This window comes from Oncorhynchus tshawytscha, linkage group LG02, assembly GCF_018296145.1.
Source record: "Oncorhynchus tshawytscha isolate Ot180627B linkage group LG02, Otsh_v2.0, whole genome shotgun sequence".
Taxonomy (NCBI): Eukaryota; Metazoa; Chordata; class Actinopteri; order Salmoniformes; family Salmonidae; genus Oncorhynchus; species Oncorhynchus tshawytscha.
In genome coordinates this window covers 3184405-3207190 of record NC_056430.1, presented here as the reverse complement: position 1 = coordinate 3207190, position 22786 = coordinate 3184405, and the positions used below count along the sequence as shown (strand labels likewise).

The 22786-nt window shown below is 43.2% G+C and overlaps 1 protein-coding gene across 1 annotated transcript in view; it reads right to left on the bottom strand.

Annotated features, from left to right (window-relative positions):
• Positions 1-22786, bottom strand: part of LOC112247478 (probable E3 ubiquitin-protein ligase makorin-2) — a 59322-nt gene that overhangs the window by 26152 nt on the left and 10384 nt on the right. Inside the window, exons 2-3 of the mRNA XM_024416250.2 lie at positions 13519-13647; positions 13202-13386 (exon numbers count right to left, since the gene is read on the bottom strand). Coding sequence (XP_024272018.1) covers positions 13202-13386; positions 13519-13647 — 314 coding nt within the window. The remainder of the gene's footprint in view (positions 1-13201; positions 13387-13518; positions 13648-22786) is intronic.

The following is a 22786-nucleotide window of genomic DNA, read 5'->3' as shown; positions in this document are numbered from 1 at the left end:
CAGCACTTACAATTGACTGGAACAGCTCAAGCAGGGCAGACATTTGATGAACCGACTTGTTGGAAAGGTGGCATCCTATAACGGTGCCATGTCACTAAGCTCTTAAGTTAAACATTGGCAGTAGAATGGCCTGTCTATGAAGATTGCATGGCTATGTGAAGAAATGTGTTTCTTAGTTCTCAGCTTTTCATTTCCTTAAAACCAGTCAAACTCATGACATTTGGACATTTTGTACAGGAACAATCTTTCCACTGATCCACAGATCAATGTAAGACTATCTTGAAGTCTAATTTATTTAGTCTTCTAGGCCAGGTCAACAAGTTAGGACAGAAGAGAAGCTGCATGTATCTAACTATAATTGACAAACAAATGGCCAACCAAATGTTGGAAATTATAAGCAGAAACTTAATTTAAATTATAGTAAATTAATGATCGTAGGCTAAATATCTATGGTGGATCGAACTGCGCAGGTAACCTACTTTCTGAAGTGATCTTTTTGAAAATAGAATAATATTTCAAAGATAAATACACAACACAGAGACAGAGTACAAAGGGTCAAGAGGACGAGAAGTCAATAGACAATGATCAACGGAAATAGTGGTTTTTCTGTAATATGGAATCATTTATCAAATGGGTCAGAGACATAGGAGGAATTTGTCTATGCAGTGAGCCTGAAATAGGATACTTGTTATTGGGCCATTGGCTCAGTTGTACTGTAAGGACTTCTAATTGGTCAACCACAGGCTAGGGCTGGATTTTAAAACTAGATCCTGTCCCTTTGATCTGTGGAGATGATCACAGTGGAGAACCACAGGAGAGAATCACTGGAGAGCATCACTGAGGACAGGGGAGAATTGCCATCTACTTCCAAGCATGATTTGTCCTTTTTGAATAAACCTATTATTTTCCTCCCCTGATTTTCTTTGGGGTCTGTGTTATTAAAGAATAACATAAACTGCTAACAACAAACAGATGAAAACATCACACAACACCTATGACATTTTTTATTTAACCTTTATTTAACCAGGTAGGCCAGTTGAGAACAAGTTCTCATTGACAACTGCGACCTGGCCGAGATAAAGCAAAGCAGTGCGACAAAAACAACACAGAATTACACATAAATAAACGTACATTCAAAAACACAATAGAAAAGAAACATAGTAAACTCTATGAACAGTGTGTGCAAATGTAGAAGAGTAGGGAGGTAGGCGATAAATAGGCCATAGAGGCAAAATAATTACAATTTAGCATTAATAATGGCGTGATTGATGTGCAGATGATGATGTGCAGGCTGAGATACTGGGGTGAAAAAGATCAAGAGAAGAGCAAGTAATGAGCAAGTAATGATGGGCTCACCTTGGGGTCATGATAGGGGCTGCACCAAATATTTGATGTATTATAATAATTGATTGAGTTTGAGTTTATTTTTTACAGGGACAGTGCACATTAACCAACGTTTCAGTAAAGGTGCCGGTTTTAGCCAGCCAGCTAATTTTCAACCGCAGTCCCTGATTATGCTTTTGTTGTATTAATAGAAGGGGAAGGGCTATAAGAACCCTCCTCCACTACATTTATAGGGTCCTGGACTACAGATTAGAAATATATATATATATATATATATATATATGCATTATAAGGTTTAATATTGTTCCACAGTTCTTTTCTAGTCTCTGCCTCTAAGAAACGGTCTGAGAGATGTGTGAGTTATTGCAGTCAAAATAGGGTGTCTGTGAGAAAGCACCTCAAGGATAAAGGAGATTCATAGACACAGAACCCTGCAAAGGAGTGAAAGAGATAAGAGACAAGTCAGAAATACCACTATAAAGCCACACGGAAGTGGAAAATGACTGCCGAGCCCTTAGAAAACACTGGAACTATTGTTCTCTCCTGCAAGTTTGTAAAACTGTTATTGTTCACTGTCTTTTTCACTGTTGTTTTACTTACCTATTGTTCACATAATACCTTTTTTGCACTGTTGGTTAGAGCCTGTAAGTAAGCATTTCACTGTAAGGTCTACACCTGTTGAATTCGGAGTATGTGACAAATAAACTTTGATTTGATATGCATGGGCTTGGTCTCATGTGAAGAAGGTTTTGAAGTAGGCAGTTACATCACTAGGGGTTGACTAAAAGCAACTTTTCCTATTTTGCAGAACTCAGGAGAGAAATCATTTGTATGTTTGATCCTTGACTTCTGTCTACAGCTGTATTTTGATTAAAATGTATATGATTTATAAGTGCACATTGAAAATTCATTATTAAATAGAAGCCCAAGAAAAGAAGCCCAACAGTAATAATATGGGGATGAGGTAGTAGGGTGTGTTATTTACACATTGGATGTGTACAGGTACAATGATGGGTAAGCTGCTCTGACAGCTGATGCATAAAGTTAGAGAGGGAGATAAGACTCCAACTTCAGAGATTTTTGCAATTCGTTCCAGGAAGGAAAGGTGGCAAAAGTAAGTGTTGGCTTTGGGGATGACCAGTGCAATGTACCTTCTGGAGCGCGTGCTATGGGTGGGTGTTGCTATGGTGACCAGTGAGCTGAGATAAGGCAGGGCTTTACCTAGCAAAGACTTATAGATGACCTGGAGCCAGTGGGTTTGGCGACAGATATTTATTGTGAGGGCCAGCCAACGAGAGCATACAGGCCGCAGTGGTGGGTAGTATATGGGGCTTTGGTGACAAAACGGATAGCTACATAGACTACATCCAGTTTGCTGAGTAGAGTGTTGGGGGCTATTTTGTGAATGACATCGCCAAAGTCAAGGATAGGTAGGATAGTCAGTTTTACGAGGGTATTTTTTATCTTATTTTATTTTTTTAACCTTTATTTAACTAGGCAAGTCAGTTAAGAACAAATTCTTATTTTCAATGACGGCCTAGGAACAGTGGGTTAACTGCCTGTTCAGGGGCAGAACGGCAGATTTGTACCGTGTCAGCTTAGGGATTTGAACTTGCAACCTTCCGGATACTAGTCCAACGCTCTAACCACTTGGCTACCCTGCCCCATGTTTGGCAGCATGACTGACGGAGGCTTTGTTGCGAAATAGGAAGCTGATTTCTAATTTTGTATTGGAGATGCTTAATGTGAGTCTGGAAGGAGAGTTTACAGTCTAACCAGACACCTAGGTATTTGTTGTTGTCCACATATTTGAGGTCAGAACCGTCCAGAGTAGTGATGCTAGTCAGGCGGGAGGGTGCGGGCAGCAATTGGTTGAAGAGCATACATTTAGTTTCACTAGCATTTAAAAGCAGTTGGAGGCCACGGAAGGAGTGTTGTATGTCGTTTAAGCTCGTTTGGAGGTTTGCTAGCACAGTGTCCAAAAGGCCCGATGTAGACAGAATGGTGTCGTCTGCGTAGAGGTGGATCAGAGAATCGCCAGCAGCAAGAGCGACATCATTGATACAGTTGAAGTCAGAAGTGTACATACACCGTAGCCAAATGCATTTAAACACCGTTTTCACAATTCCTGACATCTAATCCTAGTAAAATTTCCCTGTCTTAGGTCAGTTAGGATCACAACTTGCAGGCTTGTTTTCGAGTTGCTGTGCGTTTTGTTGCCAACCTGTTTTGCTACCTGACAACTTTACGGTTTTCACTTTTTAATTACCGTTCATATATTTATTTATTTTTTTCCTCAACTTTTTCAACTTTTTCACTCCGGACGCTTTATCTGGACACGATTCGTCAGGACCTCCAACAGCCGAAGCTAAGTAGTAACATTAACATGATGCCTTCTAATTGCAGCCGCTGTACTCGCCTTACGGCGAGGATAGCTGTGCTGCAAGCCCAGCTTCAGACGCAATCGTTAGGCAAGGGTAATTTCAGTGTAGGAAAGGATGAAACAGCGTCTGTGCCACCAGTAAGTACAGAGAGTAGTATAAATCCCCTTTCTGGAAGGAAATGCTGTAGGAACGCTCAACCGGTGTCGCTCATTCAGCCGACAGAAACTTTCAACCGGTTTTCCCCATTAAGCAGCGGGTCGGAGTCAGAGGCCGATTCTTCTCTGGTCTCTACTCCTCCCGTTACGGGGTCTGAGACGCCAAAGCTTCCCACCATTAGCTCTGACAAATTGAAAACTCTAGTCATTGGCGACTCCATTACCCGCAGTATTAGACTTAAAGCGAATCATCCAGCGATCATACACTGTTTACCCGGGGGCAGGGCTACCGACGTTAAGGCTAATCTGAAGATGGTGCTGGCTAAAGCTAAAACTGGCGAGTGTAGAGAGTATAGAGATATTGTTATCCACGTCGGCACCAACGATGTTAGGATGAAACAGTCAGAGATCACCAAGCGCAACATAGCTTCTGCGTGCATATCAGCTAGAAAGATGTGTCGGCATCGAGTAATTGTCTCTGGCCCCCTCCCAGTTAGGGGGAGTGATGAGCTCTACAGCAGAGTCTCACAACTCAATCGCTGGTTGAAAACTGTTTTCTGCCCCTCCCAAAAGATAGAATTTGTAGATAATTGGCCCTCTTTCTGGGACTCACCCACAAACAGGACCAAGCCTGACCTGCTGAGGAGTGACGGACTCCATCCTAGCTGGAGGGGTGCTCTCATCTTATCTACCAACATAGACAGGGCTCTAACTCCTCTAGCTCCACAATGAAATAGGGTGCAGGCCAGGCAGCAGGCTGTTAGCCAGCCTGCCAGCATAGTGGAGTCTGCCACTAGCACAGTCAGTGTAGTCAGCTCAGCTATCACCATTGAGACCGTGTCTGTGCCTCGACCTAGGTTGGGCAAAACTAAACATGGCGGTGTTCGCCTTAGCAATCTCACTAGGATAAAGACCACCTCCATTCCTGTCATTACTGAAAGAGATCATGATACCTCACATCTCAAAATAGGGCTACTTAATGTTAGATCCCTTACTTCAAAGGCAATTATAGTCAATGAACTAATCACTGATCATAATCTTGATGTGATTGGCCTGACTGAAACATGGCTTAAGCCTGATGAATTTACTGTTTTAAATGAGGCCTCACCTCCTGGCTACACTAGTGACCATATCCCCCGTGCATCCCGCAAAGGCGGAGGGGTTGCTAACATTTACGATAGCAAATTTCAATTTACAAAAAAAAAAATGACGTTTTCGTCTTTTGAGCTTCTAGTCATGAAATCTATGCAGCCTACTCAATCACTTTTTATAGCTACTGTTTACAGGCCTCCTGGGCCATATACAGCGTTTCTCACTGAGTTCCCTGAATTCCTATCGGACCTTGTAGTCATAGCAGATAATATTCTAATCTTTGGTGACTTTAATATTCACATGGAAAAGTCCACAGACCCACTCCAAAAGGCTTTCGGAGCCATCATCGACTCAGTGGGTTTTGTCCAACATGTCTCTGGACCCACTCACTGTCACAGTCATACGCTGGACCTAGTTTTGTCCCATGGAATAAATGTGGTGGATCTTAATGTTTTTCCTCATAATCCTGGACTATCGGACCACCATTTTATTACGTTTGCAATTGCAACAAATAATCTGCTCAGACCCCAACCAAGGAACATCAAAAGTCGTGCTATAAATTCACAGACAACACAAAGATTCCTTGATGCCCTTCCAGACTCCCTCTGCCTACCCAAGGACGCCAGAGGACAAAAATCAGTTAACCACCTAACTGAGGATCTCAATTTAACCTTGCGCAATACCCTAGATGCAGTTGCACCCCTAAAAACTAAAAAAAAATTCTCATAAGAAACTAGCTCCCTGGTACACAGAAAATACCCGAGCTCTGAAGCAAGCTTCCAGAAAATTGGAACGGAAATGGCGCCACACCAAACTGGAAGTCTTCCGACTAGCTTGGAAAGACAGTACCGTGCAGTACCGAAGAGCCCTTACTGCTGCTCGATCATCCTATTTTTCTAACTTAATTGAGGAAAATAAGAACAATCCGAAATTCCTTTTTGATACTGTCGCAAAGCTAACTAAAAAGCAGCATTCCCCAAGAGAGGATGACTTTCACTTTAGCAGTGATAAATTCATGAACTTCTTTGAGGAAAAGATTATGATTATTAGAAAGCAAATTACGGACTCTTCTTTAAACCTGCGTATTCCTCCAAACCTCAGTTGTCCTGAGTCTGCACAACTCTGCCAGGACCTAGGATCAAGAGAGACGCTCAAGTGTTTTAGTACTATATCTCTTGACACAATGATGAAAATAATCATGGCCTCTAAACCTTCAAGCTGCATACTGGACCCTATTCCAACTAAACTACTGAAAGAGCTGCTTCCTGTGCTTGGCCCTCCTATGTTGAACATAATAAACGGCTCTCTATCCACTGGATGTGTACCAAACTCACTAAAAGTGGCAGTAATAAAGCCTCTCTTGAAAAAGCCAAACCTTGACCCAGAAAATATAAAAAACTATCGGCCTATATCGAATCTTCCATTCCTCTCAAAAATTTTAGAGAAGGCTGTTGCTCAGCAACTCACTGCCTTCCTGAAGACAAACAATGTATACGAAATGCTTCAGTCTGGTTTTAGACCCCATCATAGCACTGAGATGGCACTTGTGAAGGTGGTAAATGACATTTTAATGGCATCGGACCGAGGCTCTGCATCTGTCCTCGTGCTCCTAGACCTTAGTGCCGCTTTTGATACCATCGATCACCACATTCTTTTGGAGAGATTGGAAACCCAAATTGGTCTACACGGACAAGTTCTGGCCTGGTTTAGATCTTATCTGTCGGAAAGATATCAGTTTGTCTCTGTGAATGGTTTGTCCTCTGACAAATCAACTGTAAATTTCGGTGTTCCTCAAGGTTCCGTTTTAGGACCACTATTGTTCTCACTATATATTTTACCTCTTGGGGATGTTATTCGAAAACATAATGTAAACTTTCACTGCTATGCGGATGACACACAGCTGTACATTTCAATGAAACATGGTGAAGCCCCAAAATTGCCCTCGCTAGAAGCATGTGTTTCAGACATAAGGAAGTGGATGGCTGCAAACTTTCTACTATTAAACTCGGACAAAACAGAGATGCTTGTTCTAGGTCCCAAGAAACAAAGAGATATTCTGTTGAATCTGACAATTAATCTTAATGGTTGTACAGTCGTCTCAAATAAAACTGTGAAGGACCTCGGCGTTACTCTGGACCCTGATCTCTCTTTTGAAGAACATATCAAGACCATTTCAAGGACATCTTTTTTCCATCTACGTAACATTGCAAAAATCAGAAACTTTCTGTCCAAAAATGATGCAGAAAAATTAATCCATGCTTTTGTCACTTCTAGGTTAGACTACTGCAATGCTCTATTTTCCGGCTACCCGGATAAAGCACTAAATAAACTTCAGTTAGTGCTAAATACGGCTGCTAGAATCCTGACTAGAACCAAAAAATGTGATCATATTACTCCAGTGCTAGCCTCTCTACACTGGCTTCCTGTCAAAGCAAGGGCTGATTTCAAGGTTTTACTGCTAACCTACAAAGCATTACATGGGCTTGCTCCTACCTATCTCTCTGATTTGGTCCTGCCGTACATACCTACACGTACGCTACGGTCACAAGACGCAGGCCTCCTAATTGTCCCTAGAATTTCTAAGCAAACAGCTGGAGGCAGGGCTTTCTCCTATAGAGCTCCATTTTTATGGAACGGTCTGCCTACCCATGTCAGAGACGCAAACTCGGTCTCAACCTTTAAGTCTTTACTGAAGACTCATCTCTTCAGTGGGTCATATGATTGAGTGTAGTCTGGCCCAGGAGTGGGAAGGTGAACGGAAAGGCTCTGGAGCAACGAACCGCCCTTGCTGTCTCTGCCTGGCCGGTTCCCCTCTTTCCACTGGGATTCTCTGCCTCTAACCCTATTACAGGGGCTGGGTCACTGGCTTACTGGGGCTCTCTCATGCCGTCCCTGGAGGGGGTGCGTCACCTGAGTGGGTTGATTCACTGTTGTGGTCATCCTGTCTGGGTTGGCGCCCCCCTTGGGTTGTGCCGTGGCGGAGATCTTTGTGGGCTATACTCAGCCTTGTCTCAGGATGGTAAGTTGGTGGTTGAAGATATCCCTCTAGTGGTGTGGGGGCTGTGCTTTGGCAAAGTGGGTGGGGTTATATCCTTCCTGTTTGGCCCTGTCCGGGGGTGACCTCGGATGGGGCCACAGTGTCTCCTGACCCCTCCTGTCTCAGCCTCCAGTATTTATGCTGCAGTAGTTTATGTGTCGGGGGCTGGGGTCAGTTTGTTATATCTGGAGTACTTCTCCTGTCCTATTCGGTGTCCTGTGTGAATCTAAGTGTGCGTTCTCTAATTCTCTCCTTCTCTCTTTCTTTCTCTCTCTCGGAGGACCCGAGCCCTAGGACCTGAGCTCCAGGACTACCTGACATGATGACTCCTTGCTGTCCCCAGTCCACCTGGCCATGCTGCTGTTCCAGTTTCAACTGACCTGAGCCCTAGGACCATGCCCCAGGACTACCTGACATGATGACTCCTTGCTGTCCCCAGTCCACCTGGCCATGCTGCTGCTCCAGTTTCAACTTCCACCTGACTGTGCTGCTGCTCCAGTTTCAACTGTTCTGCCTTATTATTATTTGACCATGCTGGTCATTTATGAACATTTGAACATCTTGGCCATGTTCTGTTATAATCTCCACCCGGCACAGCCAGAAGAGGACTGGCCACCCCACATAGCCTGGTTCCTCTCTAGGTTTCTTCCTAGGTTTTGGCCTTTCTAGGGAGTTTTTCCTAGCCACCGTGCTTCTACACCTGCATTGCTTGCCGTTTGGGGTTTTAGGCTGGGTTTCTGTACAGCACTTTGAGATATCAGCTGATGTACGAAGGGCTATATAAATACATTTGATTTGATTTGATTTGATAACATTCCCAGTGGGTCAGAAGTTTACATCCCCTCAATTAGTATTTGGTTGCATTGCCTTTAAATGGTTTAACTTGGGTCAAACGTTTTGGGTAGCATTCCACAACCTTCCCACAATAAGGTGAATATTGGCCCATTCCTCCTGACAGAGCTGGTGTAACAGAGTCAGGTTTGCAGGCCTCCTTGCTCGCGCACGCTTTTTCACTTCTGCCAAAAAAAGTTACATGAGATTGAGGTCAGGGCTTTGTGATGGCCACTCCAATAACTTGACTTTGTTGTCCTTAAGCCATTTTGCCACAACTCTAGAAGTATGCTTGGGGTCATTGTCCATTTGGAAGACCCATTTGCGACCAAGCTTTAACTTCCTGACTGATGTCTTGAGATGTTGCTTCAATATATCCACATAATTTTCCACCCTCATGATGCCATCTATTTTGTGAAGCGCACCAGTCCCTCCTGCAGCAAAGCCCCCCCACAACATGATGCTGCCACCCCCGTGCTTCACGGTTGGGATGGTGTTCTTGAGCTTGCAAGCCTCCCCCTTTTTCCTCCAAACATAATGATGGTCATTATGGCCAAATAGTTATATTTTTGTTTCATCATACCAGAGGACATTTCTCCAAAAAGTACGATCTTTGTCCCCATGTGCAGTTGCAAACTGTAGTCAGACTTTTTTTTTATGGCGGTTTTGGAGCAGTGGCTTCTTCCTTGCTGAGAGGACTTTCAGGTTATGTCGATGTAGGACTTGTTTTACTGTGGATATCGATACTTTTGTACCAGTTTCCTCCAGCATTTTCACAAGGTCCTTTGCTGTTGTTCTGGGATTGATTTGCACTTTTAACACCAAAGTACGTTCATCTCTAGGAGACAGAATGAGTCTCCTTCCTGAGCAGTATGATGGCTGCGTGGTCACATAGTGTTTATACTTATGTACTATTATTTGTACAGATGAACGTGGTATCTTCAGGCGTTTGGAAATTGTCCCAAGGACGAACCAGACTTGTGGAGGTCGACAATTTATTTTCTGAGGTTTTGGCTGATTTATTTTGATTTCCCCATGATGTCAAGCAAGCAAAGGAGGACTGAGTTTGAAGGTAGGCCTTGAAATACATCCACAGGTACACCTCCAATTGACTCAAATGATGTCAATTAGCCTATCAGAAGCCTTCTAAAGCCATGACATCATTTTCTTGAATTTTCCAAGCTGTTTAACTTCTTGGCGCACCCATCCCGCTAGCGGGATCATTTTCCTCAACATCCGCTGAATTGCAGAGCGCCAACTTCAATTTAAATTACTAAAAATATTTGATTTTCATGAAATCACAAGTGAAATATAGCAAAACACAGCTTAGCTTGTTGTTAATCCACCTGGCGTGTCAGATTTCAAAAAAGCTTTACAGCTAACGCAAACCAAGCATTTATGTAAGGACATCTCTCTCAGCAGACAAAACATTACAAACAGCTAGCAGCAAAATAGATTGCTTTTCTGACTTTCGTGACCAATCAAATTAATCGCTTACCTTTGATGACCTTTGGATGTTTGCACTCACGAGACTCCCAGTTACACAATAAATGTTCCTTTTGTTCCATAAAGATTATTTTTATATCCAAAATACCTCCATTTGGTTGGCGCGTTATGTTCAGTAATCCACAGGCTCGAGCGGTCACGACATTGCCAGGTCTCATCGTTGTCAGTGATCAGGCCTACCACCCGGCCTACCACTGTTGTGTCACCAGCAAACTTAATGGTGTCGGACTCGTGCTTGGCCAAGCAGTCGTGGGTGAAGAGGGGGTACAGGAGGGGACTAAGCACACACCCCTGAGGGGCCCCGTGTTAAGGATCAGTGTCGCAGATATGATGCCGCCTACCCTTACCACTTGGGGGTGGTCCGTCAGGAAGTCCAGGATCCAGTTGCAGAGGGAGGGGGTTCAGTGCCAGGGTCCCTAGCTTAGTGATGAGCTTTGTGGGTGCAATAGGTTGAAAACAAAGTCACTATAAACAGACACCCCTTATTATTTGTAACTAATTTGCTTATGCATTTGTCTTAACCTAAATTGTATATACCACATGCTTTAGCATTATGCTTTGTCCATGCTTTAGTCATTATGCTTTAGAACACGCTTTAGTCCATCAGGCCAATAGATGGCGCTGTTGCACTGTGGCAGTAGGAGAAACAGCAAGTTCTGGCCAAGCATGCGCTCCATTTTTCAGAATAAAGAAAAGGCCAGAACTATGCAGACGTAAACTTGTACCATTACAGGTACGCAACAGAACTTTCTAAAACATCAAAATATTGAAAGAATATGTACTAACATGCTATTTAACAACTTTGTCAAGGTATTATCACGTTCAGAAAGGTTTGTTGTTTTTGTGTCCGTTTCCCTGCCACATCCGACGAGCGTCAGAACCAGTGTAGTGGGATTCAATCTTAGTCCTGTATTGACACTTTTCATGTTTGATGGTTCGTCTGAGGGCATAGCGGGATATGTTATAAGTGTCTGGATTAGTGTCCCCATCCTTGAAAGGTGCAGCTCTGTTGCCTGTAATCCATGGCTTCTGGTTGGGATATGTACGTACGGTCACTGTGGGAACGACTTTGTCGATGCACTTATTGATGAAGCCGATGACTGAGGTGGTATACTCCTCAATGCCATTGGATGAATCCTGGAACATATTCGAATCTGTGACCGCAAAACAGTCCTGTGGCGTAGTATCCGTGTCATCTGACGAGTCCCTGGTACCTCCTGCTTTAGTTTTTGCTTGTAAGCAGGAATCAGGAGGATAGAATTATGGTCAGATTTGTATGTGTCTCTGTGTGTAGAGTAACGGTGGTCTGACATTTTTTTTTAAACTCTGGTTACACGTGTAACATGCTGGTAGAAATTAGGTAAAACTGATTTAAGTTCCCCTGCATTAAAGTCCCCGGTCACTAGGAGTGCCGCTTCTGGATAAGCATTTTCTTGTTTGCTTATGGCCTTATACAGCTGGTTGAGTGTGGTCTTAGTGCCAGCATCGGTTTGTGGTGGTAAATAAACGCCTACGAAAAATATAGATGAAAACTCTCTTGGTAGATAGTGTGGAAAACACTTGGTAGACCAGCTGTTATTGACAAATAGTTTCACACCCACCCCTTGTCCTACCAGACATAGCTGTTCCGTCCTGCCGATGCACAGAAAACCCATCCAAAATAATATTATCCGTTCGTCGTTCAGCCACGACTCGTGAAACATAAAATATTAAATTTTTATGGGTTACCCACTCGCAGCGGGTTACCCACTCGCAGACAAATGCGGGTGGGTAACCCACTCGCAGACAAATGCTCACAAGGCCCCCTGAATTTCCTTTTTTTCTTCACACGAATGACTGAGATTTGGTCCTGGTCTCGGAGAGGCAGTATATCCTTTGCGTCGGACTTAAAAGAAAAAAATCTTCATCCAGTTCGAAGTGAGTAATCGCTGTTCTGATTTCCAGAAGATCTTTTCAATCATAAGAGACGGTGGCAGCAACATTATGTACAAAATAAGTTAAATAATGCGGGGGAAAAAAGCAATAAAAATATATATATAGGTACAGCTCAGCTCTGTTATATATATAATTGTGTTTTATGCTTATTGCAGACTAGGCAGCTAGTATTACAGTGGTACCCCAACGCCGTGCGGGACAAACTGAGCATTCATTTTCAATAATCAATGTTCATTGATACTAATAAACAAGAGTGTCTGCTCTGCGTGCATTTTGAGTAGTTGAGACAAAAAGGGTAGAAAAGTTCATTTTACTGTACTAGAGGAGAAGTTGACTGATATGGCTGATTCTGTTGGACCAAACCTCAAATGCAACTAGCGAGTTGAAACCGCTTTGTCAGAAGGGAAGATGTGACCTCTCAACGTTGTTGGCGTGAGAGGAAGGGGAGGGGCTTGGTGTGGTGTGTAAACCATAGAGGAAGGTGCAAAGCGAGAGGTTTCACTCTTGATAAAAATCTGTCCAAAATAAGGCCAAAGCTTTTCTATGGGCTTATTTTGTCCTTAAGCTTGTCGCCTGCCTTCCTACCTTTGAGACGACTCCCATTGTTAGGACGGAGACGTGAGCATCTCGTCATTATATACAGATCTCTGGTGTAAATGGGAAGATGCACAGCACAGAAGGAGCGAACGAGACCAAAAAGACAACATGAGAACAAGCGGACAAACGTTCATAAAAGTGAAAAATAACAAAACCTTGATTCTTGGTACAGGCATTTTGAATATCACGCAAAAACATACATTTAAATGAATCCAATTAATTTGATATATCGCCCAGTCCTAGCGTCAACTCAAAAACAGAATAATAATGGGATACTGGTGTGCATGTAAATGTGGTCAGTGAGATTCCACCTTGCATACCTCGATCTCTCAGCACCAGCGGTTTCTTCCCCCCCTGATGCCTGGCTTGGGGTGCAGTGGGGGTGAGAGGTCCAGGCACCCCAGGGGGGATGAAGGCCCCAGCAGTGATGGGGTTTCTGTTAGGAAGGTCCATGGGCACACCTCTCCCTCCTCCTCCACCACCAGATGGCTTGATGTGGTCATACCTACAACACAGACAGTCCAAACACACACAATGATAATAAACACACACTTACTGAACACTATAGATGAGCATAAATCTCATACAGTAACTGTACATTCCAGCCCATCAGTGTGGTAGGTATATTGGATCTTACCTGCAGCGGTCTCCGTAGGCACACACACCTCTCTGGTAGAACTTACAGATGGTTGAAGGTTTACTGGTGGTCAGGTCATGAGAGAACATGCACCTATTCCCCTCTCGGCAGACACCATGGAGAAAATACCTGCATAGCAACACACACAAAAACAGCAGAATAAGCAAGCTAGCTAGCGTGTGGATTAGAGGTCGACCGATTATGATTTTTCAACGCCGATACCGATTATTGGAGGACCAAAAAAAGCCGATATAAAAATACAAAATTAATTATTATTATTATTTTTTTTTTTTTAAATCGGACGATTTAATTGGTATTTATTTGTAATAATGAAAATTACAACAATACTGAATGAACACTTATTTTAACTTAATATAATACATCAATAAAATCAATTTAGCCTCAAATAAATAATGAAACATGTTCAATTTGGTTTAAATAATGCAAAAACAAAGTGTTGGAGAAGAAAGTAAAAGAGCAATATGTGCCATGTAAAAAAGCTAACGTTTAAGTTCCTTGCTCAGAACATGAGAACATATGACAGCTGGTGGTTCCTTTTAACATGAGTCTTCAATATTCCCAGGTAAGAAGTTTGTAGTTATTATAGGACTATTTCCCTCTATAACATTTGTATTTCATTAACCTTTGACTATTGGATGTTCTTATAGGCACTTTAGTATTGCCAGTGTAACAGTATAGCTTCCGTCCCTCTCCTCGCTCCTCCCTGGTCTCGAACCAGGAACACAACGACAACAGCCACCATCGAAGCAGCGTTACACATGCAGAGCAAGGGGAACAACCACTCCAAGGCTCAGAGCGAGTGACGTTTGAAAAGCAATTAGCGTGCACCCCGCTAACTAGCTAGCCATTTCACATCGGTTACACCAGCCTCATCTCGGGAGTTGATATGCTTGAAGTCATAAACAGCTCAATGCTTGACGCACAACGAAGAGCTGCTGACAAAACGCAACAAAGTGCTGTTTGAATGAATGTTTACGATCCTGCTGCTGCCTACCACCGCTCAGTCAGATACTTGTATGCTCAGTCAGATTATATGCAACGCAGGACACGCTAGATAAACTAGTAATATCATCAACCATGTGTAGTTAACTAGTGATTAATTGGTAGATTTTTTTTTTATAAGATAAATTAATGCTAGCTAGCAACTTACCTTGGCTTACTGCATTCGCGTAACAGGCAGTCTCCTTGGAGTGCAACGAGAGGCAGGTGGTTATAGCGTTGGACTAGTTAACTGTAAGGTTGCAAGATTGGACCCCCCGAGCTGGCAATGTGAAAATCTGCCGTTCTGCCCCTGAACGAGGCAGTTAACCCACCGTTCCTAGGCCGTCATTGAAAATAAGAATGTGTTCTTAACTGACTTGCCTAGTTAAATAAAAGGTATAAAAATAATCATATATATATATATATATATATAAATCGGCCCCAATTAATCGGCCATTCCGATTAATCGGTCAACCTCTAACACACACACGCGCGCGCGTCAAAAAAGTGTGGACACGCCTACTCATCCAAGGGTTTTTCTTTATTTTTACCATTTTCTACATTGTAGAATAATAGTGAAGACATCAAAACTATGAAATAACGCATATGGAATAATGTAGTAACCAAAAAAAAGTGTTAAAGAAATCAAATATGATTTATATATGAGATTCTTCAAAGTAGTCACCCTTTGCCTTGATGACAGCTTTGCACTCTTACAATTCTTTCAACCAGCTTCACCTGGAATGCTTTTCCAACAGTCTTGAAGAAGTTCCCGCATATGCTGAGCACTTGGCTGCTTTTCCTTTGCTCTGCGGTCTAACTCATCCCAAACCATCTCAATTGGGTTGAGGTCTGGTGATTGTGGAGGCCAGGTCATCTGATGCACTACTCCATCACTCTCCTTGGTGAAATAGCTCTTACATAGCCTGGAGGTGTGTTTTGAGTCATTGTCCTATTAAAAAAATATATAAATATAGTCCCACTAAACGCAAACCAAATGGGTTGTCGTATCGCTGCAGAATGCTGTGGTTGCCATGCTGGTTAAGTGTGCCTTGAAATCTAAATAAATCAGTGTCACTGGCAAAGCACCCCCACACCATCTCCATGCTTCATGGTGGGAACAACACATGTGGAGATCATCCGTTCACCTACTCGGTGTCTCACAAAGACACAACGGTTGGAACCAAAAATCTCAAATTTGGACTCATCAGACGAAAGACAGATTTTCCACAGGTCTAAATGTCCATTGCTCGTGTTTCTTGGCCTAAGCAAGTCTCTTCTTATTGGTGTCCATTAGTAGAGGTTTCTTTGCAGCAATTTGACCAATAATGCCTGATTCACAGTCTCCTCTGAACAGTTTCTGTTGAGATGTCTGTTACTTGAACTCTGTGAAGCATTTATTTGGGCTGCAATCTGAGGTGCAGTTAACTAATGAACCTATCCTCTGCAGCAGAGGTAACTCTGGGTCTTCCCTTCCTGTGGCGGTCATCATGAAAGCCAGTTTCATCATAACACTTGATGGTTTTTGCAACTGCACTTAAATAATATTTCAAAGTTCTTGAAATGTTCCAGATTGACTGACCTTCATGTCTTAAAGTAATGATGGACTGTCATTTCTCTTTGCTTATTTCAGCTGTTCTTGCTATAATATGGACTTAGTCATTAACCAAATAGGGTTATCTTCTGTATACCACCCCGACCTTGTCACAACACAACTGATTGGCTCAAATGCATTAAGAAAATAAATTCCACAAATGAACTTAACATATCAAATTTTATTGGTCACATACACATGGCTAGCAGATGTTATTGCGGTTGTAGGGAAATGCTTGTGCTTCTAGTTCCGACTGTGCAGAAATATCTAACAAGTAATCTAGCAATTTCACAACATATACCCAATACACACAAATCTAAGCAAAGAATGGAATTAAGAATATATAAATATATGGACGATCAATGTCAGAGCGGCATAGACTAAGACACAGTAGAATAGAATACAGTATATTCTATATATAATATATATAATACAGTATATAATAAAATAGAATACGAGATGAGTAATGCATGATACGTTTTTTTTTTTTACACCTTTATTTAACTAGGCAAGTCAGTTAAGATCAAATTCTTATTTACAATGGATGGCCTACCACAGCCGACACTGGTCCAATTGGGACTCCCAATCATGGCCGGATGTGATGCAGCCTGGATTCGAACCAGGGACTGCAGTGACAGTATGGAGATATTATTAAAGTGACTAGTGTTCAATTTATTAAAGTGGCCAATGATTTCAAGTCTGTGTATATGAGAAGCAGCCTCTCTGTGTTAGTGGTGGCTATTTAACAGTCTGATGGCCTTGAGACAGCTGTTTCCCTGTCTCTCAGTCCCAGCTTTGATGCACCTTTACTGATCTCGCCTTCTGGATGGTAGCTGGGTGAACAGGCAGTAGCTCGGTTGGTTGTTGTCCTTGATGACCTTTTTGGCCTTCCTGTGACATCGGGTGCTGTAGGCGTCCTGGAGAGCAGGTAGTTTGCCCCCGGTGATGCGTTGTGCAGACCGCACCAACCTCTGGAGAACACTGCAGTTGAGGCCTGTGCAGTTGCCGTACCAGGCGGTGATACAGCCTGACAGGATACTCTCAATTGTACATCTGTAAAAGTTAGTGAGGGTTTTAGGTGATAAGCAAAATTTATTCTGCCTCCTGAGGTTGAAGAGGCGCTGTTGCGCCTTCACCACACTGTCTGTGTGGGTGGACCATTTCAGTTGGTCTGTGATGTGTACGCAGAGGAACTTGAAGCTTTCCACCTTTTCCACTGCTGTCCCGTCGATGTGGTAAGGGGGTGCTCCCTCTGCTGTTTCCTGAAGTCCACGATCATCTCCTTTGTTGATGTTAAGTGAGAGGTTGTTTTCCTGACACCACACTCTGAGAGCCCTCACCTCCTCCCTGTAGGCAGTCTCGTCGTTGCTGGTAATCAAGCCTACCACTGTTGTGTTATCTGCAAACTTGATGATTGAGTTGGAGGCATGCTTAGCCACGCAGTCATGGGTGAACAGGGAGTACAGTTGGGGGCTGAGTACACACTTTTATGGGGCCCCAGTGTTGAGGATCAGCGAAGTGGAGATGTTGTTTCCTACCTTCACCACCTGGGGGTGGCCTGTCAGGAAGTTCAGGACCCAATTGCACAGGGCGGGGTTCAGACACAGGGTCTCAAGCTTAATGATGAGCAGCATTCCTCATCCAGATGGGATAGGGCAGTGTGATGGCGATTGCATCGTCTGTGGACCTATTTGGGCGGTAAGCAAATTGAAGTGGGTCTAGAGTGACAAATAAGATGATCCTTGACTAGTTTCTCAAAACACTTCATGATGACAGAAGTGAGTGCTACGGGGCGATAGTCATTTATTTCAGTTACCTTTGCATTCTTAGGAACAATGGTGGCCATCTTGAAGCATGTGAGGACAGCAGACTGGCATTGGGAGAGATTTAATATGGCAGTAAACACACCAGCCAGCTGGTCTGCACATGCTCTGAGAACGTGGCTCGGGATGCCTTCTGGGCCGGCAGCCTTGCGAGAGTTAACATGTTTAAATTTCTTACTCACATCGGCCACAGAGAAGGAAAGCCCACAGTCCTTGGTAGCGTGCCGAGTCGGTGGCACTGTGTTATCCTCAAAGCGGGCAAAGAATGTCTTTAGCTTGGCCGGAAGCAAGATGTCGGTGTCCGCGACGTGGCTGGTTTTCCTTTTGTAGTCCGTGATTGTCTGTAGACCCTGCCACATACTTCTCGTGTCTAAGCTGCTGAATTGCGACTCCACTTAGTCTCTATACTCACAAGGCATACCTGTTAATTGAAATGCATTCCAGGTGACTACCTCATGAAGCTGGTTGAGAGAATGCCAAGCGTGTGCAAAGCTGCCATCAAGGCAAAGGGTGGTTACTTTGAAGAATCTCAAATATAAAACATTTATTTATTTAACACTTTTTTGTTATTACATGATTCCATGTGTTATTTCGTAGTTTTGATGTCTCCACTATTATTCTACAATGTAGAAAATAGTAAAAATAAATAGAAACCCCCACACACACACTTTGAAATTGTGGTGCCAGTGTAGGCTAGTGACAACAAAAAAATCCTAATTTAAAAAAAATTGAATTCAAGCTGCAACACAACAAAAAGTGGAATAACTCAAGGGGTGTGAATACTTTCTGAAGGCACTGTTTAGTCTAGTGAGTGTGCGTAGGATTAGTGTAAGACGAATCAGTGCAGATAGTTTGAGTACCATTAATTGACTAATTAGCAGTCCAGCTATTTAGCAGTCTTATGGCTTGGGGGGTATAAGCTGTCACGGAGCCTGTTGGTCCAAGAGCCGATACTCCGGTACTGTTTGCCGATACACCGGTACCGTTCGCCGGATGGAAGCAGAGTGAACAGTTGATAGATGGGTGGCTGGAGTCTTTGGGAATTTTTCGGGCCTTCCTCTGATGCCGCCTGATATAAAGTTCCTAGATGGCAGGGAGCTCGGCACCAATGATGTACTGGGCTGTCCGCACCATCATCTGTAGCTCTTTTATTTTTAAATTTGTTTTTACCTTTATTTAACTAGGCAAGTCAGTTAAGAACACATTCTTACTTTCAATGGCGTGCTAGGAGCAGTGGGTTAACTGCCTTGTTCAGGGCCATAATGACAGATTTTGACCTTGTCAGCTTGGGGATTCGATCTTGCAACCTTCTGGTTACTAGTCCAATGCTCTAACCACTAGGCTATCTGCCTCTCTTTGCGGTCAAGGACGATGCATTTGCCATATCCAAGCGGTGATGAAGCCAGTCAAGATGCTCTCAATGGCGCAGCTGTTGAACTTGAGGATGCGAGGGCCCATGCCACATTTTTTCAGCCTCCTGAGTGGGAAGCGGCGTTGTCATGCCCTCTTCATGACGGTGTGGGTGTACCATGTTAGTTCGTTAGTGATGTGGACGCCAAGAAACTCGAAGCTACTGACCTGCTCCACAACAGCCTTGTCAATGTGTATAGGGCGTGCTCTCCCCTCTTTCTCTTATGGTCCACAATCAGCTCCTTGGTCTTACTGATGTTGAGGGAGAGGTTGTTGTCCTGGAACCACACTGCTAAGTCTCTGACCTCCTCCCTGTAGGCTGAATCATTGCCGATCAGGCCTACCACCGTCGTGTCGTTAGCAAACTTAATGATGGTGTTGGAGTCCTGAGTGGCCAGACAGTCATGGGTGAACAGGGAGTACAGGAAGTGACTAGGCACACACCCCTGAGGGGCCCCCGTGTTGAGGGTCAACATGGCGTAGTTGCCTACCCTCACCACCTGGGGCCGGCCCGTCAGGAAGTCCAGGATCCAGTTACAGAGGGATGGGTCAGTCCCAGGGTTCCTAGCTTGGTAATGAGCTGGGAAGGGACTATGGTGTTGAATGCTGAACTGTAGTCTATGAACAGCATTCTCACATAGTTGTGTCCCCTCATCCAGGTGGGAGAGGGCAGTGTGAAGCGCAACTGAGGTTGCATTATCTTTGGAAGGCGAATTGGAGTGGGTCTAGGGTGTCTGGGATGATGGTGTTGAAGTGTGTCATAATCAGCCGTTCAAAGTACTTCATAATTACAGATGTGAGTCCTACAGGGCAACAGTCATTTAGGCAGGTTACCTTGGAGCGCTTGGGAACAGGGACAATGATGGTCAGCTTGAAACATGTTGGGATTACAGACTAGGACAAGGACAGATTGAAAATGCACATGATTAAATAGCTACATTATTGGTTCTTTGTTCTCTCATGTCCAAATATTAATGTTTTCTGGAACCCGACAGCTTCACTGGAATGATCAAACGGCAAGAGACAAACAGGTCGTATAGGCACGGTTTAATTGAGACTCTTCACAGGTAGGCTGGTAGTATTTTTCTGAAATGATTATTTTTCACCTGATTTACAGTACACCTGTCTTAACTGAAAATTGACATAAATTTCATTAGCTGGCTAAGGTTAGCATGGTAGCTAGCTACACTGACAGCTGTCAGGCTAAGGTTAGCATGCTAGCTAGCTACACTGACAGCTGTCAGTCAGTGGCCTATTTGTGGTTATTTCTCTGCTAAATGTGGAAATCCCCACAACTTTCCCACTTCCAATTCCTGAATATATATTTGCAGCCTGCATCAGTCTTAGAGGTGGAATAAAAAAAACAATGTCCACTCTTGGACAGGAATTACTGGAAATGGGTGCAGCAACTTCCTCTTAGGACGGCCTTTTAGTAATCCAACAATGTGTACGACGCCATCTTGTCTATTTCAAATCTCTCATTAATCAAGACAGGCAAGTGTCATCATGGCGAGGCACTTTGGGGTGGACCCACCGGTCTCACTCAATGAGAAGATTTGAAATGGACAGATGGCGGCGTACACATTGTTGGATTACATAGAGAAAAATGCATTTTCTAAATTCAAATGCGCCACCTGCAACTACACACCGACATTTAAAAAAATACATGTTTGGCCGAAACGAGAACAAAGATAGTATCGCCAAGTTAAGGTTGGCCGAAAATTCTCTGTGCTACATCACAGTACCTAACTTGTAACTCCCAGTAATGGACACCATAAATCTTTGGTTAAATCTCATGATCTGTTGTAACACTCTGTAGCTGCACTTTTTATAGCCTAGGCAGCCAATAGTGGGCAGTAGATCTGCACTATCATCTAGGATTGATGTGGATTCCAGGCAATACACTGGTGTTCCGGCTTGTACATAAAGCATTCAGGCTGCAAAGGAATCACTTTCCTCCTTAACGTCCTAATGAAACCAGTTTTCCATTAACTTAGGACGTTGCACACCCTTGGCTGAACGTGGTGTGCAACATCCTAAATTGTCCGAAAATGGTGGACATTTTCTTTTATGAAGACCGTGCACATTTTCCCCGTTTTTCCCCCCAACAGCTGCCATTATAGCTAGATAGGGAGGGAAATGATGTGTTTGCAGTAGAGGTCGACCGATTAATCGGAATGTCCGATTAATTAGGGCCGTTTTCAAGTTTTCATAACAATCGGAAATCTGTATTTTTGGGCGCCGATTTACGATCATTTAAAAAATAATAATAATAATTTTTATACCTTTTATTTAACAAGGCAAGTCAGTTCAGAAGAAATTCTTATTTTCAATGACTGCCTAGGAACTGTGGGTTAACTGCCTTGTTCAGGGGCAGAACAACAGATTATTAAGTAAACATCTGTACCTTGATGGTGTCAACTGTGTTTGTCTGCGTAATGAGAAAGCAGGAAAAAAATGAAAACTTTGGACTATTTCTGGTTTAGTGATCAGTGACAACCGAGCTCGCGGCCTAGACTTAGATAATTACAAAGAGGAGATTCTCCTGATTAAAATGGTGCCTGACTTGAAAAAATATATATCTAAATATACATAGTGAAATATTTGGTGAAATAGACCAGCATGCATCTCCATAGGAAAACAATGGGGGGAGCTCAGCGTTCCAAGGGCAAAAAGTATTTTGGGCTAGCATTGGATGACAACAGAGCTCGCTGCCCAGACTTACATGATTAGAAAGAGGAGATTCTCATGATTAAAATGGTGTCCGACTTGAAAAAAAAAAATTGAAATAGGCACATTGCGAGATATTTCCATATAGGAAACAATGGGACGACCAGAGTTCAATGAGTCATTTTTTGTTGTTGTTTACAATTTAACTACCAGCAACGTGGGCAGGTCTCACATCATGACCACACCCACACTGCAAAATAAATGTACACATACACGTTATTCAATCATTGCTTGCGCGCCTCAGCGAGAGAATGCGTAGTCAGGCGTTAAAATAGAAATAGGTTCTATTTGTGATGCTCAACACGCTGCAAGTCCAGCGTCTCCCCTCTTCTCATTGACACCGATTATATTGCACTCCACGAGGAAACTGCGTGGCAGGCTGACCACCTGTTACGCGAGTACAGCAAGAAGCCAAGGTAAGTTGCTAGCATTAAACTTATCTTATAAAAAAAACAATCAATATTCACTAATTAACTACACATGGTTGATATGAATTAACTAGCTTGTCCTGCGTTGCATATAATCAATGCGGTGCCTGTTAATTTATCATCGAATCACAGTCTACTTCGCCAAACGGGTGATGATTTAACAAAAGCGCATTCGCGGGAGAAAAAAAGCACAATCGTTGCACAAATGTACCTAACCATAAACATGCCTTTCTTTTTCTTTTCTTTTTTTAAACCTGCGTATTTAGTTAAGAAATTCATGT